General features: G+C 58.9%; 7 protein-coding genes across 7 annotated transcripts; 4 read left to right on the top strand and 3 right to left on the bottom strand.

Moving 5' to 3' along the window:
• Nucleotides 1-704: 704 nt before the first annotated feature.
• GGTG_03612 (hypothetical protein) lies at nucleotides 705-1333 on the bottom strand. The gene is made up of 2 exons (XM_009221393.1): nucleotides 1080-1333; nucleotides 705-1014 (listed from the first exon to the last, which is right to left on the bottom strand). The coding sequence occupies exons 1-2, from the start codon at nucleotides 1176-1178 to the stop codon at nucleotides 757-759; spliced, it is 357 nt and encodes a 118-aa protein (XP_009219657.1). The 5' UTR covers nucleotides 1179-1333; the 3' UTR covers nucleotides 705-756.
• Nucleotides 1334-4198: 2865 nt separating this feature from the next.
• GGTG_03611 (hypothetical protein) lies at nucleotides 4199-5916 on the top strand. Its single transcript, XM_009221392.1, has 3 exons — nucleotides 4199-5199; nucleotides 5290-5354; nucleotides 5440-5916. Exons 1-3 carry the CDS (start codon nucleotides 4559-4561, stop codon nucleotides 5736-5738), a joined length of 1005 nt encoding a protein of 334 aa, XP_009219656.1. The 5' UTR covers nucleotides 4199-4558; the 3' UTR covers nucleotides 5739-5916.
• A 281-nt stretch (nucleotides 5917-6197) lies between these two features.
• On the top strand, nucleotides 6198-7105 carry GGTG_03610 (hypothetical protein). The gene is made up of 2 exons (XM_009221391.1): nucleotides 6198-6659; nucleotides 6752-7105. The coding sequence occupies exons 1-2, from the start codon at nucleotides 6362-6364 to the stop codon at nucleotides 6934-6936; spliced, it is 483 nt and encodes a 160-aa protein (XP_009219655.1). The 5' UTR covers nucleotides 6198-6361; the 3' UTR covers nucleotides 6937-7105.
• On the bottom strand, nucleotides 6871-7859 carry GGTG_03609 (sm snRNP core protein Smg1). Its single transcript, XM_009221390.1, has 3 exons — nucleotides 7742-7859; nucleotides 7529-7675; nucleotides 6871-7434 (listed from the first exon to the last, which is right to left on the bottom strand). The coding sequence occupies exons 1-3, from the start codon at nucleotides 7769-7771 to the stop codon at nucleotides 7351-7353; spliced, it is 261 nt and encodes an 86-aa protein (XP_009219654.1). The 5' UTR covers nucleotides 7772-7859; the 3' UTR covers nucleotides 6871-7350.
• Nucleotides 7860-8010: 151 nt separating this feature from the next.
• GGTG_03608 (hypothetical protein) lies at nucleotides 8011-10058 on the top strand. Its single transcript, XM_009221389.1, has 2 exons — nucleotides 8011-8284; nucleotides 8390-10058. The coding sequence occupies exons 1-2, from the start codon at nucleotides 8155-8157 to the stop codon at nucleotides 9859-9861; spliced, it is 1602 nt and encodes a 533-aa protein (XP_009219653.1). The 5' UTR covers nucleotides 8011-8154; the 3' UTR covers nucleotides 9862-10058.
• Nucleotides 9843-11622, bottom strand: GGTG_03607 (hypothetical protein). The gene is made up of 2 exons (XM_009221388.1): nucleotides 10884-11622; nucleotides 9843-10765 (listed from the first exon to the last, which is right to left on the bottom strand). Exons 1-2 carry the CDS (start codon nucleotides 11454-11456, stop codon nucleotides 10145-10147), a joined length of 1194 nt encoding a protein of 397 aa, XP_009219652.1. The 5' UTR covers nucleotides 11457-11622; the 3' UTR covers nucleotides 9843-10144.
• Nucleotides 11623-11796: 174 nt separating this feature from the next.
• GGTG_03606 (hypothetical protein) lies at nucleotides 11797-14155 on the top strand. The gene is made up of 3 exons (XM_009221387.1): nucleotides 11797-12284; nucleotides 12385-12662; nucleotides 12729-14155. Exons 1-3 carry the CDS (start codon nucleotides 12169-12171, stop codon nucleotides 13673-13675), a joined length of 1341 nt encoding a protein of 446 aa, XP_009219651.1. The 5' UTR covers nucleotides 11797-12168; the 3' UTR covers nucleotides 13676-14155.
• The last annotated feature ends 179 nt before the right edge of the window (nucleotides 14156-14334 follow it).

Here is a 14334-nt window from a genome sequence, read left to right as displayed (position 1 = left end):
ATCAGGGCCAAGAGCGTCATCATCGCCACGACGAGAGGCCTTGCTTCCACTACCGCCGCTTACGTGCTTCGGTTGCGGAGGTCCCTGGCTGGCTGCTCGGATCGCAAATCTCCACACCCGGGTTCCTTCTGGCCCCCCGCGCCGTCAGGGATTCACACCCTGCGGGATGATGCCTGTTGGTGTTTTGGGACGAAAAGAGAGCCGCAGATGCAAGCGTGTAGAAATATTGATGCCCTCGTCAGTCCATCGAGAGGGGGCGCAGCAATTCGCTAGCGTCAACTCCCAAAGCTGGGCGCGGCGTTTTTCGCAGCCATAAGCTTACGCCCCCACAGGCATAGGTTTGTGCCCGTATAACGTAACCGCCCTGAGAGGCTCTGTCGCCGATCTCATTGGCGGGAATATAGCCAAGTCAAATTACCGACCTTGCGACTTCCAACTACATCTCACTCATAGCCCCTGAGCAACTGCGCAGGCTGTCAATACCACAGTGGTGGTGATGGTCGGTACAGAGGCAGTAGCCGTCGTCTGTCTGCCTGCTTCGCCCGTTTCTATAGCGGCGATGAAAACAGTGCTTGACGCTTCGGTGACCGTAAAAGTCGTAGTTTCCATCTGTGAAAGTGATTCTCCCGTCGTCTACGGGTGGTTCAGTATAGAGGCATTCCCCACCGGGCGGCGCCAACCCCAGAGCCTGAAGGGATACTGTTCCGAGACACCAATCCTTCGAAGTCCTCGTTCCCCGCTTCGGCCAGGTCCTTCTCAAAAATGCCGTGCGCGTCGTGGAACCCAAACGTCGACGTGTTGTCCCCTGGCTTCATTGGCGGCTATATAGCATATGCCCAGGCGAACTCGTTGAAACCTGTGGGCGTGACGGTGATGAGGCCCAAGTCGGGGTCTGTCCAGGAGGTACAGCCGCTGCATTTGGCAGTAACCTGGCAATGGGTCTTGTTGACAAACGTTGCCGACCCCAGCACGCTGTATATAGCGCCATCGTAAGAGGTTGGGAGGGCATGCGACCTGGTCAGCGTGTTAGCGTCATCTTTGTCGACTTCCAGCAAAATTGGACATCAGCCTTGATGTACGATACCCACCGCGACGAGATGATAGTGTTGCTGCAATTGGCCCAGACCACGGTCAAGGGGCTGTTCTTCATTGTAGCACCCCAGGCGAGACCGGCCCATCCGACCTCGACGGGCGCTTGAATCTGGATGACAACATCATAGCCCTGATTCACAGACACAAGGCGCGGCCGCGCCACGCGATAAACGATCCTCTCGTAGCCCAGGGAGTAGGCGGCCTTGTACTGCGTGAACCGGAACCCAGTTTCGGTGTCGTCAACGACAGAGAACGGGTCCTCGATGACGCCCGGGCAGTACCACGGCGGATCGGGCCCGTTGTAGGGGCCGTAGGTCGACGGACCGCACCACTCGGGCGGGCCGTCCCCCAGGCACGGATCAGACTCGGAGCAATAGTCGGGGGATCGGGGTTGTCACAGGGATCACCCTGGTCCTCACAGGGGCAGTCGCATAGGCACTGGCTTGAACCTGTGAGGCCCCGACAGGTGACCCCGATCAGCCATCAAACCCAAACGGACACCACGCACGCTCTATTCACGAACAAAGAGTGTGACAGGGATGTCCCCACTGAGTCTGGCGAGCGCCGCGACGCAGCTGGCCAGCAATAGGCACGAATCCTCATCTATGCGACGCCTAAGATTTCCAAAAATAGCTCAGGTATAGAGGGAAGCTGGCGGATGATTCGCAAGAGCCTGAGAAGGATCTGCGGCCGTGACACAAACCAGAGACAGTGTGTCGAGATTTAAGTCCTGTGACGGCATCTAACAAGGCCCCAATGTTGCCGGTAACGGACAGTTAATAGTGTAAAAAGCCGCAATCTAAAACTGCAGGTGCCCTAAATTGAAGATGGGATGAAGGTAGTTCAATACAGGCTGAAAGTTACGAGGATAACGGCCTTGGGTGTGAGGCTGTGCCATAGTCCTAGAAACCGAGGAGAGACGCGATGTTTATCTACACGGCAATCTTTTCATCCGAACGGATAGATCTGGGAACAGCGTTAAAGATGGCCCTTGGAGCACTAACTAGATATTGTTAACAACCAAAGACTCTTTGGCCGTGGTACTCAGGCGGTAGTGGAGTCACAATGTCGTTTCGTCCAGGGAAGACGGGAGGCGGTTGTGCCACGGCTAGGTCTGGTTGATACCAAGATATTTTGGCTACCGAATCCGTAGCGAAGTGAACGAAATCACATTTGTAATAGATCATAGGCCTGCCGAGATAGGCAGGTAGACATCTCCCAAAGGGTCAAGAATAGGTGGGATTGTGTGGCTGTCGATAGGGTTTGGACACGTTTGCGGTTCCCGCGGTTATGCGACTGCCGCCTGGGCGAACAGCCGAAACCTGCGAGAGGCGAAAATAGTCCAGATTATCAAGACCAAGGCCGCTGTGGAATGCTCAAAAATACGCCTGCTCTCATGCAAGGGCTGCCTCGCTAGCTACGGGCCGCAGACGACATCCGATGGGAATCGGATCACCCATGAAATGGGGACGGAATCGAGGGGGCAGACAGCCAATCAGAAATTCCCCGAAAAGCGCATTGAGGGATTTGATGCGTCTTGTTTCCGATAGCCCGCGGTCGTGACAACCGCCCAGGGGCTTGCTGTTAAGGCCAAGTGACACGAACCGCGGGGTGCCATGTTGCCAACAAAAACCCAACAAGAGCAGTTCGCAGTAGACAAGATAAGTCAGGTATCTACCAAGCACTTCTTTATTGGGAGAAGCTCCTGAAATCTCACGCACTAGTGGCGCCAGCCCGTAAGGTCAGACGAAAGCCAAGAGGCGGAAGCCAGGGGCAGCCACGCCATGCTTGGCGACCCGGATTCAGTCCGGGCGTGTTTCCCCTCTTAGCGTTCTAGCGCCGGTATAGCGCCACTCGCGACTTCTGGGAGATTGCTTTTCATGTGTCCCCGGTGACCCTCACGTGCAGGCAAGGGCGGGCCAGGCTGTCGAAGGACGAGACGGGGCGGACGCCACCGCCACCCATGCCATAACAATGGAAGCCGGCGGGAGGCGGGAGAAGCACGGAAACGGGCAAGAGGGTGGGCGGGCGGGAGGGCGGTCGCGCGCGTCGCACAAGAGAAGTGCGGCCTGTCCGGGAGCTGGAGGAGGCGCGCGTGGGTGGTTGGCACAAAAGCCCAGGCACGACGACACAGGGGTCCGTCAATGCTGGCAGGGCTTGCCCCGCGTGCTTTGCCGAGCAGAAACGGGCAGGCCAGGGGGAAGGGCTTTATCGCATTTTAAACAACGGATGAGACGTCCTCCCGAGACCAATTGTGGCTTCTAAACTCAACACCGATAGCCGTTACAGTTAAATTATGCTAGCTAAAATGGTGTCGGGAGTTTGGATAACCTCCTATTTTAATTACACACCTTGTACATCGGTGTACAGGTAATTTATACGTATGCACGGTGTTAAACCTTGTTGGGGCTGTGCATGGGGCCCTGGCCTTAAGACGCGCCGATAGCGCTTGGGCCTAGACCCTCACAATGGGACGAACGGAAAGGCGGGCCCCGAGTCAGTGGTTGCGACCCCCTTCCCCGGCGCGTCTTGCCAGCGACTCGAGTTGAGGCTGGCATCATGGTAGGGTCCGGGGGAGGAGCGTTGGTGTTTTCGCGTCAGTGACCTCGAATCGGGCCGCCGACACAACCTCCCTTGACGTGTGATCCGCCGCGACCCAGCCACGGAGCAATCGTGGTTCTCCATTGGCAGATCTGGGCGAGCACCGTGGTGTGCAGGAAAGTAGGATATTGAACGTTACGACCCGCAGATCCTTCCGAATTAGGCCACGTCCAAGCTACATTTTTCCCCATAGAAAACCCCGCCAAATCGATGTATCACCACCCACACCTCCATTTGCCAGAACCCAGATATCAACGCATGCAATCGGGCAACGCGTGCACCAATCTGCACCGCGATACCTTCAATTCAATGCCTTCTCGATTGCACGCCCGGCCGGATGCGGCGCACGCGTTGGGCGCCCTACAGTACATTGATTTCTACTACGAATTGTGGGCACGCTGTGTACCCCTACCCCCCTTGCTTATACCCCTGCTGACTAGACCCACAGCGTAACATTTAATATCCTACTTTCCTGTAGACCGCTCGCATGCCTACCAGGTATGTACATACCTAGTATGTCGGCCATGCCCATGGTCCCCGTATCATTGTCCGCTCGCACGTCCGCTGCTGGCTTCACTCGCTCGGCACAGCACCAAGCCGTCTAGCACCCCGGGGCTTATAATTGAGTTTGACAGGGCTGTGGTATAGCGTCCCCAACGGTCCGCCCCCCTGGCCGTCATTATACTTACTCGCGGCGCCCTTCCCACACCCCCTCGAGGTAGGGAGAGGGATAAAAAGGAGAGAAGACACACATCGCGGGACGGGCGACCACCACTATGCGCGCGTGCAGAACCAGCCGCCGCTCGCATCGCAGCCCAACACCGACCCGCAGTCCAGTCCTCCGCGCTAGCCGCCCAGGAACACAATGGACGAAAACAAAGGCCCCAGCATCGTGGCGACCGCCTGGTCCTTCACGGCCGCGTCGTTCCTCTTCATGGCCCTGCGCTTCTGGGCCAAGGTCTCGCGGTCCGAGGGCTCCCTCTGGTGGGACGACTGGATCCTGCTGATATCCTGGGTCCTCACGTACGCGACGGCCCTCCTCAACACCATCATGGTGTACGCGCTGGGCTCGGGGCGGCACATCTTCGCCGTCGACCCCCGCAACCTAGGCCCCATCACGCTCATGGCCAACATCGCCGGCACGACATCGATCCTGGCCGCGCAGCTGAGCAAGACGTCCTTCGCCATCACGCTCCTCCGCATCGCGATCGACCCCTGGATCCGCGCCGCCGTCTGGTTCTCCATCGTCACCATCAACCTCACCATGACGGCCAACTTCATGGTGCAGTGGCTGCAGTGCTACCCGTCGGAGCGGTACTGGAATCCGTCCGTGCCGGGCACCTGCTGGACCCCCGGCGTCCAGTCCATGATCTCGCTTGTCATGGCCGCCTACTCGGGCGCCATCGACATCCTGCTGTCGCTGGTCCCATGGAAGATTGTCATGTCGCTGCAGATGAAGCGCGCCGAGAAGATCGGCGTCGCCTCGGCCATGAGCATGGGTATCTTGTCAGTCACCCTCTTTTGCCTCATTTTGCCTGGAAGTTTTCACTTCCCCCTTGTCAAGTTGTGGCTAACTCTGCAATTCCTCGCCTATAGTGCTGGTGCCGCCGCATGTATCAAGGCTGCCTACATACCAGGGCTAGCGGCCGGCGACTTCACTTGTGAGTCTCCAACAGGATTGTGTTCCCATCCATTACATCAACGAAACGCCAGTCTTGCTAACATATGTCATTACCCCCAACACAGTCGACTCGGCCGAGCTGTTGATCTACTCGTACGTGGAGATCGGCCTGAGTATCATCGCCGCGTCTATTCCGGCCATGAGGGTGCTGGTTCGCGACAAAATCAACTCCACCAGACAACCCTCCAAGGGAACCGTGCAGTCCCAGACCTTGGTATCAAGGCCCATGACTGCAAGGCAAAGAAGCGACCTCGAAGCTCTGGCGCCCAACCAAATACGCCAAAAACTGTCATTTACCGTCGAGTACGAGCGCGATAGTCCCCCTAGTGGGCGGCCCAATAATTTTGTCGAAAAGACCCTGTGATACCCAAGTTTGAGTTGAGGATAGGAAGTCTCGTTGCGTCAAACAGTTACGAAACAATAAACTTTACAAAGCCCGAACATAGTAATACCATAAGTTTAGATACATGGCTTAGAAGAAAACACACCTGAGAAGTCCCTAGCTGAATTCCAATTTGGCCCGCTCTCTGTCTCTTGACCGGTACCCGCCTTTAGCATGGATTGTTGATTTCTAGAAGTTTCGTATAAATCGATAAAAAGGGGTTGTCATCGTGGTGTGTTCCTTGTCAGGTTGACGGATCAGGCTACGAAGCCGGGCCACTTTGCTTCCCGACCTCTTACTAGCGTGATGTCGACTGCTCGCATCCCTGAAATGGTGCCGTAGCAGAATACGTTGGTCTGGTGATCAGATGCTGCGGCTCAAGTACCGTCCTGGGCTGGGACCGGTAATTCTCCTTGGCCCTACCTAGCAGCCAGGGGTCCACGCCTGCGGGGTTTGTCTCACGTCAATCATTCGACTGGGCTGTGCAGAAAACCAATCGCATCCAGCAAAGACCACCCATCAAGGGCCGCGACAGACCGTTGGCTCCCACGATCAGGCAGGCATTGTGACATCTAGACCAGATTCAAGCAAACCCTGGGAACACCATGTCGAGCGAGCAGCAGCAGAAGCCCGAGGCGCAGCAGCCCTGGTGGGCGGCGTTCCCCGCCCCCAAGTCCGACTGCGCCAGCCTGGACCCGGCCGAGGTGCTCAAGCTGCTGGAAGGGGAGGGCGGGGACGGCACGCCAAAGGACTTCCTGCTCGTCGACGTCCGCCGGACGGACTGGGAGGGCGGCACCATCGCAACCTCGATAAACCTGCCCGCGCACACGCTGTACCAGACTCGCAGGGTCGTCTACGACCTCTGCAAGAGAGCAGGCATCAAGCGGATCATTTTCTACTGCGGTAGGTTCTCGCTACCAGCCCGTTGGGCTCGGTCCAGTCGAGCAAGTCCGTCCGAAGTGAGCGCTGACCTGGGGGCACCACCGGGGCGCCAGGATCTTGCTCCCACGGTGGCAGGGGCTGGAAATGCGCCGGGTGGATGCAGGACTTGCTCGATGAGGTGGGCGAAAAGGAAATCAAGGCATTCACCCTCGGGGGAGGAATAAAGGCGTGGGTAGCCCAGTACGAAAGCAGGCAGATGGAGTGGTACGAGGCGGCAGCATGGGAACAGTCCAAGTAGAGGCGCGCTAGTCTCGCCGCCCCCTTGCGGGACCGCGTCGATGCTCAGATTTCATGCTGGGGATGCATGCACCATGACTCTTTCTATAAAAACTTTTTGTTTCAACCGCCGGGTATCACTCCTCTTCCGGAAAAAGAGCCCTCTAAGAAAGATCTCGGGAAAAACAACGCCTTGTAAGGAAGGGTACATGGGTTCCTCGACCATCGACAGGTGACGGGGCCGGATCGTGTCTGATCCATCGACCGCCGGAGAACGCGTCAGCTCCTCCACGCATGAAGCTCCAAGGGCGAGCCGAGAAAGAGGAACGCCTCGGCTTCATGTTTGGGGCGTCACACTCGATGCGGTGTAATGGCGTTCTGATGTCGTTTTTTTTTTGCTGGTGCCTGGGCGGCATAACTTGTTGCGAGTAACCAACTACCTGCCACCTCCGTGGCCACGGTCGTCGCCTCCTATACGCTCCATCGCCTCCAGCATCACAACCGAATTTCCGCGAATCACCTAAGCCAGAAGGGATCGCGTGGGGTTAGCGATATGATATAGTCTCCCGTCCGGGCCACAACAGGACGGTAGGGGCGTGGGTCTGGTTACGCACCACCATGCCGAGCTTGACCTTCTCGCCGCCATCCTTATCTTCGAATGCCTCGTCGAGTACAATGTTGAGGAAGACGTCGTAGCCGCGCACCACGCCGACAACCTTGCGGGAGCCGTTGAGCTGCACGAAGACCTTCTTGTCGAGGTACTGCGGTGAGAGGGCGCCGTTAGTAGAGTGCTCTGACAACGTAGGGAAGGGCACAGAAAGACTTACCTTCTTCAATTCGGGCTGTGCGGGTGCCATCTTGAGATCGTGGGTAGCTGCAGGTGCAAAGACGACGGCTGAAGACGGTCTTGGTCGGAGAAGCGCCGGTGGGAGAGTTGTCGGGTGCAGGCCAGGCGCGTTTTCAGAATGACGGAGCTGCCGCAGAGCTTCAAATCGCGGGCCGACTTTCGTGGTGGGTTGGCTGTAGTGGGTCTGACGCAGGATAAGAGCGCTGCTCCACGTGCCGATAAGATAAGCCGCTTGCATCGCGCGCCTCTCGTCGGCGTGTTCTTGCCCCTAGATGAGCCGTTCATGAACGACACAACCTGCAGCGCGGCGATGCAATCCTATGGGACCATTGTTCGCTGGAGTATATTCTGCGAGCAATTAGACAGCCTCTGTCCCGCTGAAGTCCCATAACCATGTTCACATCGAAGCGCAAGCCTCGCGCGATCCGGACCTTTGGGACCGACGATGGCGACGATGAGCATGGAAAAGACGCGCCAAGTCAACAATCGCAGGATGCGGGGCGCGGCGAACCCGCCAAAGAAGGTATGTCTACCCCCTGTCTCTGAGCTCCGGCGCGCAGTAGCAAACTCTTGCTGATCATGAGCGAAGTCTACTAACACGCATGTCTCGATTTATGTGCCCTCATAGGCTTATCCACAACGACCACGGTACCGGTCAAGTTCACGAAACGTCCGTTCAAGCACTCGTCGCTCCGTAAGAGTATCAACGCCGAAGATGCTGCCGCCCTAGCAAGCAACCTCGGTCAGCCTACAGAATCCGCGCCGGCACCGGCTCCCGCGACAGCCACAGCACCAAGTGGCGGCGACGAGGAAGATGACCCCATCGTGGTGAAGTCATCTCTCAGCCGTGCCGGATCAACAAAGACGAAAAAGAAACGGCTGTCCAGCAGGCTGTCTTTCGGCGGCGACGCAGCTCCCGGCGGGGATGATGACGCTGGCGCGGGCCCCTTCACAACCCCCAAGAAGTCGGGCCTGTCATCAAGGGCGCTCGAGAACAGCGCTCTGAGGAACCGCCTACCGATCGGCATCAGACAGCCAGCAACTAGCAGCGGCCATGCCGCCGACGATGATGACTTTCGACCGCGCTACAGCAAAGAGTACCTCGACGAGCTGGCCAACAGCACCCCCAACACGCCGCGGGACATCTCGACGCTCAAGATTAGCGGCGACTACGATGAGGCGATGGAGCTGGACCTCGCCGAGCTCGACGGCGCTCTCGTCGTGCCGAGCGGCGAGCTGTCGGGCCTGCAGCAGCAGCGGCCAAACCCGGATCCCGCAGGACCCGTCGTGCTGACCGAGACCGAGATCCGCGAGCGCAAGGAACGGCGCGCGCGGCTCGCCCGGGAGGAGGACTTCATGTCTCTTGATGGCTCGGATGACGACGGCGACTACATATCCCTCCGGCCCAAGTCCAAGAAGAAGGATGAGTCGCGGCTCGTGGCCGAGGACGAGGACCTGGGCGAGGGCTACGAGGAGTTTGTCGAGGATGGCGGCCTCTCACTCGGCAAGAAGGCGGAGCGCGACGCCCGCCGGCGCCGGCGCGCCGAGATGGCTGAACTCATCGACGCGGCCGAGGGTGACGGCGGCGGCGGCGGCGATGGCGGTTCGAGCGACGGGGATGACTCAGAGGCCGAGCGCCGCGCCGCCTACGAAGAGGCCCAGACCCGCGCCGGCATGGATGGCCTGCAGAGGCGGAGCAAGGAGGAGTCCAGGGGCGGGGGCGGACGGGGGACGGGGGTTGCCGAGATCCCCCGGCTCAAGCCCCTGCCCGACCTGGGTGAGTGCTTGGCCAGGATGCGGGAGGTGCTGCAGGGGATGGAGAGGGACGTGACGGCCAAGCAGCTGCGCATCGCCGACCTGGAGAAGGAGAAGTCGGAAATCGCAGCGCGTGAGGCGGAGGTCCAGACGGTGCTGGACCAGGAAGGAAACAAGTATCACACAACGCCGGGAGCCTCAGACTTGCCAATGCCCCCTAGCAGTGCCACCCAATCGCCGTTGAGGCCGTTGCCGACTGGGTTTGGTGCCGACACTCCAGCCCAGCGGGGGTTGGAGAGCTTCGGGACACCCACCAAGCGGCCAGATGCAGAGGACGCCGGTTAGAGCCAGCAGTGGCAGCTGGGTTCGATATCACACAGAAATGGCATTGAAGAATACAGTAGATGACTAGAGCAAAAGAGAAATGGCAGTGATAATCATGGCACAACCCACGAGGCGCCATGTACAAAGTTTCCCCCGGGACGCCGAAATGAACCAGGTCAACGTGGCAGTCTGTAGCAGCCTCGGAAATCCCGAGCCGCCCAGCTGTTTGCGGCACTTCCCAGCTGCCGACGACCGAGAACGGCTTGAAATATACCTAATCAGAAACAACGTACAAGCGGCCCTATCATTTGCCAGGCCGGCTGACGCCAGCCCCGATGACACCAGGAAGCTTCTCCTCGCCGACGGTGAACAGCATGCCAATGGCCATAGAAACCATGCCAATGAGGGCGACGGTGAGGAGCGTGATGAGCCAGAAAGGGGTGCTGATGTCCCTCTTTTGGCACATCTTGCCGCCCCAGAACGCCCTCGTGTTTCCTTCCTTGGTGGGGAGGCAGCGGCACGAGAAGCAGACAGGCTCGCCCTTGGATACCGAGGCGTTGGTCCCCGTAAACTTGTTCAGACACTCGCCGTGGCCAGAGCAGCCGGCCGTGGCATTCTTGCAGGCCGAGAGGCTGGTGAAGCAGGAGGGAATGCGACGGTTGGGGGCCGCTCCGCCGGCGGCAAGGTGGGGGGAGCCGGACGAGCTATGGAAGCCGTCCGACTTCTTGGGAAGCTTCTCGCCAAGCACAGTCTCGAATTGGCGGCGGCGAAGGTCCGACGCGTCGGTCTGCTGTGTGGTCCACTCCTTGGACCCGGCCGTCCGGCTGCTCTCGGGCATGAGGACAATGATGGCCTGCATGTCATCGTCGACCAAGTCGAGCAAGCTGCCGAGGTTCGAAACGATTGCCGAAACGACCGATGGTTGCTATCCAGAGAAATATGATTGTGTTAGCTGACGTTGCTCATGTTTCGTTGCGTCGGGTATGCCTCGGAGATGCTGGAAGCATGCGCCCGAGACGCTTATTGATGGGAAGAAGGCATACCCTCTCAACATCGTATTTGGCGAACAGCGACTGTCCTTGCCAGCACTTCTTGTCGCCGGGCCGCAGCACGGCCTCAATATCGGCCACGTCGTTGCAGTTGGATGCAGCGCCGAGGAAATCCCGGTCGATAAGCTTCTGATTCGCCTCGGCCGACGGCGGATCATCGATGACGAAGGACAGCTGCTGCCCCCGTCTCTCCAGGCCCTTTTTGAGCTCGTGAACATTGTCGTCGGTGGCGCCCTCAAGCATGAGCACGAGGGATGGGTCGCGACGGCCCACGTTGAACAGGTGCGCGGGCTCGCGGCCAAACTCGAGGATGTGCGTCAGGGCGCGGTCCCGGTCCATGGCGTCGGGCAGGTCGGCTGACACGCTAGAGTGGTCATCGCCGTTGGTCGTCCGCTGCAGTAGGATGTGTCGGGCGAGCTGGCGCGGTAGGTGCGGAGGGTTGGCCTTGCTCGACGGCTTCGCTCGGGGCGTGAGGGCGTAGACCTCGGCGTGGGTCGACGCCTGCGCCGAGGCAAGCGCGAGGCCCGCGAGCGAGAGGGATGTGACGGTTATTGTGCACCACTTCATGATTGCAGCCGCGTCGAATTGGATGGGAGGCTGGCTGCCGATGAAAGGGGGTTGTGGTGTTGGGATTTGTGGCTTCAATGATTTGAGCTTGGAAGCGGGCTCGAGGTCGCTGCAGGTGGTTAATCAAGCACTTGCTCACTGTTTGGCGTGGTGATGCGCATAGACCAGCCCTGCGCTCTGCGGTGGACGCGGCAGGGGCAGGGAGGCCCTGGGCCATGTCGTTAACCCGCGCCTCGGGTGATTGTCGGGCTCAGGTGCAACGGCACGTTACCTTACGTAACCTGGAACGTTCTGGTTCATGGTGGCGGACCGCCTCCAGACGCCCGTCACTGCAGCGTGAACTCACGCCGCCGCGGGATAATTTTGGGACAGCCAACAGCCCGTGACAGCATCGCCGCCCAACTCGACCTACCCGCTCACCATCCTAGATCGCCGGCTCCTTTCACCTCTGCCACGAACCTAGAAATCCCAAACTCCTCGGCTCCAGCCCATCATCCTCACCACTCCCGACCCGACCTTTCCATTTCGCCGACCCAACACCCGTCGCAAGCCGCAAAACCTTCCAAGACATCCCGCACTCCACTCCGCACCCCAGCCGTCATCGGAACCCGCCACCCACGCTGCTACGCCTCGAATCTCGGAATCATCCTTTGCCAAAACAGAAGTCACCGAGGTCCCCCGCCAGCTGGCGAGCCGGCGCCACTCGGCGAGAATGCTCAGGCTTCTCCGCGCCATGACGCCCGCTGTCGTCCGGGCGGCACCGACTATTTCTCAGCCCGCGGCCGTTCGACTACAGCAGGCGCGCGTTACACGAGGCAAGACTTTTAGGTAAGCCTCACCTGCCCAGTGTTTCGAGGCGCCTGTCGGCGACTGGATTCCACTCCTCATGTTTGCCCGCCACTGACCGGTCGTGCTGCGCCGAAAACAGGAAAGCGCTGTTCGGTGGTGTCGCCGTGTACATCTCATGGAAGATACTAGACGAAGGTATCCTGCAGCCCGGGCTGTCGCGGATCCTCGATGAGATGGAAAAGCTAGACCCCATCGACGACGAAAACGACGCCGACTACGAGGACTGGTTTGTCCCGCTTCCCATGTTCGAGACCGTCCGTCAGCCGCCCTATTCAAGATCGAGCCCCGAGTGGGCCAGATATGTCGAGTTCAACAGGGAATCGGCCGAAGCCAAGATGGAGCGAGAGAAAGTGGCCAGTATGTCGACTCAAGCCCAGCACATACCCTGATGCTCAGACTAACTGTGATGTGCTCCCAAACTAGACCATGTCAGGCAATTAGTCTACCAGTCCGCCGCCAACACCAAATGGGTCAGTTCCAGATTTGGAAAGGTTCACCCGTGGTCGTCATCGCATTTCTTCCTGTCCACGCCTCCCCATCCTCCGCCCAAGATCCTACAGCTGGGATGGGTGCCGTTTCCCTCGGATGGCGGACCTTGGCTGCGGACGCGTCGGACGGACTACAGGTCGTGGCGCCGCACGATGAGGACGTTCTGGCCTGTGCATACCTTGCACGCCAGTGCAGCCTTCTTGCAGACGCTGTTCCAGGATACGATTACGGAAGGCCGCAGCGCCCTAGGATATCCACCATCATCGAGCCAGGAGAGTGCGCCCATCAGGATACCCGTCCTGCCCCGGCTCTCCACCCTCCGCCCGAGACCGCAAGAAGGCGACGGGGATGAGGAGGATGCCGGCATCTCGAAAGGCCCCGGAGGCAGGAGAACGCCGCTCCCACCGAACCTCGGGCCAAAGCAGGGATCTGGGTCAGACCCCACGCCCCGTGCGACAAGGGCACCGGCTGGTGGGACGCTGCCAGAAGCCGGTGCTGCTGGACTCGGTGGCAAACAGCAGGAGGACCAAGCGCAGCGGAGTCAGGAGCAAGGGCAGAACCATGACGCCAACGAGGCCAAAAAATCGCTGCTCCCGCTATTCAAGCGCGTGACGCCACCAACTGAGATGGTGGACAAGCAAATGAGAGATCGTGCGTGGACGTCGTTTGTGCAGGAGCTCACCCCCCGCTGGCAGCTGCCTCCCAACCTGCCCCCTACCGGCTGCGTCGAGATCTCGGGCTTCGTCTACCTCAAAACAGACAACTGCCACCTACAGGTGGATGTCACTGCCCACTATGACCTCCTCAAAAAGAAGCTTGACGAGCAGTCGATGCGACTGTACATCAGACGAGTTGGGGCCATACGAGCTCTGAGACGCTGAGTTTGTTGCGAGACGGTTCTCGTCGGCGCCATCTCGACGCATGCCTTTGCCGTGCCTTTACCCTGCTTGCGGACATCTGCTGCCATTTTGGCGCAGTGCCAAACCAGACGTCACCGCGGAACCTCCTGAGGCAACGACCAGTCCCGAAATTCCCCTCACCCGGCGCTTTCCCCTTGCCCTTGTTCATCCTTCGCGTCCTCCTCTTGAGTCGCGCATCTCTCCTTTTGGGTCGTTCCTTGTACGTTTGTAAGGGCAAGTGAGCCCATCCCAGGTTTGTTTCCTTGTTGTCACATTGTAGGTGGGTTGGGACGGGGTCATGAGCGATACCATAGAAGCGATCTTTTTACTCTTTAATTTGTTCTTTTTAATTCCAGCCCTCGTTTCACCACCATGATAGATAGGAATGCGTACTCCTAGTATTTTGAGTGTTATTTTGGATCATATTTGATGCCCCTCCCCGGCTAAAGCACCTGGTGTCACACGCATCGGATCTCTTGTCTGTTTCTCCCTTTTCAGATTGAGCTGCATCACGGGTCTCCACGATCCCAACTTATGGGACCTGGACTGGGTCACCACTCGGCAAATTCTGTGCATGCACACGAACTGGGGAGATCCCCCACCCCATCTCCATGGGCTATAACCGGGGTTGGTTATAAGTG

The sequence above is a fragment of the Gaeumannomyces tritici genome (assembly GCF_000145635.1).
Source record: "Gaeumannomyces tritici R3-111a-1 unplaced genomic scaffold supercont2.2, whole genome shotgun sequence".
Taxonomy (NCBI): Eukaryota; Fungi; Ascomycota; class Sordariomycetes; order Magnaporthales; family Magnaporthaceae; genus Gaeumannomyces; species Gaeumannomyces tritici.
The sequence above is the reverse complement of the archived record's forward strand: the minus strand, read 5'-3'. Positions and strand labels throughout refer to the sequence as shown.

Bases quoted from the DNA above. Each gene is read 5' to 3' on its own strand.
- GGTG_03608 (XM_009221389.1), top strand. From the start codon at position 8,155: ATGTTCACATCGAAGCGCAAGCCTCGCGCGATCCGGACCTTTGGGACC. The intron at 8,285-8,389 runs GTATGTCTACCC...GTGCCCTCATAG, and splicing joins CGGCGAACCCGCCAAAGAAG to GCTTATCCACAACGACCACG.
- GGTG_03609 (XM_009221390.1), bottom strand. From the start codon at position 7,771: ATGGCACCCGCACAGCCCGAATTGAAGAAG. The intron at 7,676-7,741 runs GTAAGTCTTTCT...CTCTCACCGCAG, and splicing joins CACAGCCCGAATTGAAGAAG to TACCTCGACAAGAAGGTCTT. The intron at 7,435-7,528 runs GTGCGTAACCAG...CTTCTGGCTTAG, and splicing joins AGGTCAAGCTCGGCATGGTG to GTGATTCGCGGAAATTCGGT.
- GGTG_03611 (XM_009221392.1), top strand. From the start codon at position 4,559: ATGGACGAAAACAAAGGCCCCAGCATCGTGGCGACCGCCTGGTCCTTC. The intron at 5,200-5,289 runs GTCAGTCACCCT...CCTCGCCTATAG, and splicing joins GCCATGAGCATGGGTATCTT to TGCTGGTGCCGCCGCATGTA. The intron at 5,355-5,439 runs GTGAGTCTCCAA...CCCCCAACACAG, and splicing joins AGCGGCCGGCGACTTCACTT to TCGACTCGGCCGAGCTGTTG.
- GGTG_03612 (XM_009221393.1), bottom strand. From the start codon at position 1,178: ATGGGCCGGTCTCGCCTGGGGTGCTACAATGAAGAACAGCCCCTTGAC. The intron at 1,015-1,079 runs GTACATCAAGGC...CACGCTGACCAG, and splicing joins ATCTCGTCGCGGTGGGTATC to GTCGCATGCCCTCCCAACCT.
- GGTG_03606 (XM_009221387.1), top strand. From the start codon at position 12,169: ATGCTCAGGCTTCTCCGCGCCATGACGCCCGCTGTCGTCCGGGCGGCA. The intron at 12,285-12,384 runs GTAAGCCTCACC...CGCCGAAAACAG, and splicing joins ACACGAGGCAAGACTTTTAG to GAAAGCGCTGTTCGGTGGTG. The intron at 12,663-12,728 runs GTATGTCGACTC...CTCCCAAACTAG, and splicing joins GGAGCGAGAGAAAGTGGCCA to ACCATGTCAGGCAATTAGTC.
- GGTG_03607 (XM_009221388.1), bottom strand. From the start codon at position 11,456: ATGAAGTGGTGCACAATAACCGTCACATCCCTCTCGCTCGCGGGCCTC. The intron at 10,766-10,883 runs GTATGCCTTCTT...TTCTCTGGATAG, and splicing joins CCAAATACGATGTTGAGAGG to CAACCATCGGTCGTTTCGGC.
- GGTG_03610 (XM_009221391.1), top strand. From the start codon at position 6,362: ATGTCGAGCGAGCAGCAGCAGAAGCCCGAGGCGCAGCAGCCCTGGTGG. The intron at 6,660-6,751 runs GTAGGTTCTCGC...CCGGGGCGCCAG, and splicing joins GCGGATCATTTTCTACTGCG to GATCTTGCTCCCACGGTGGC.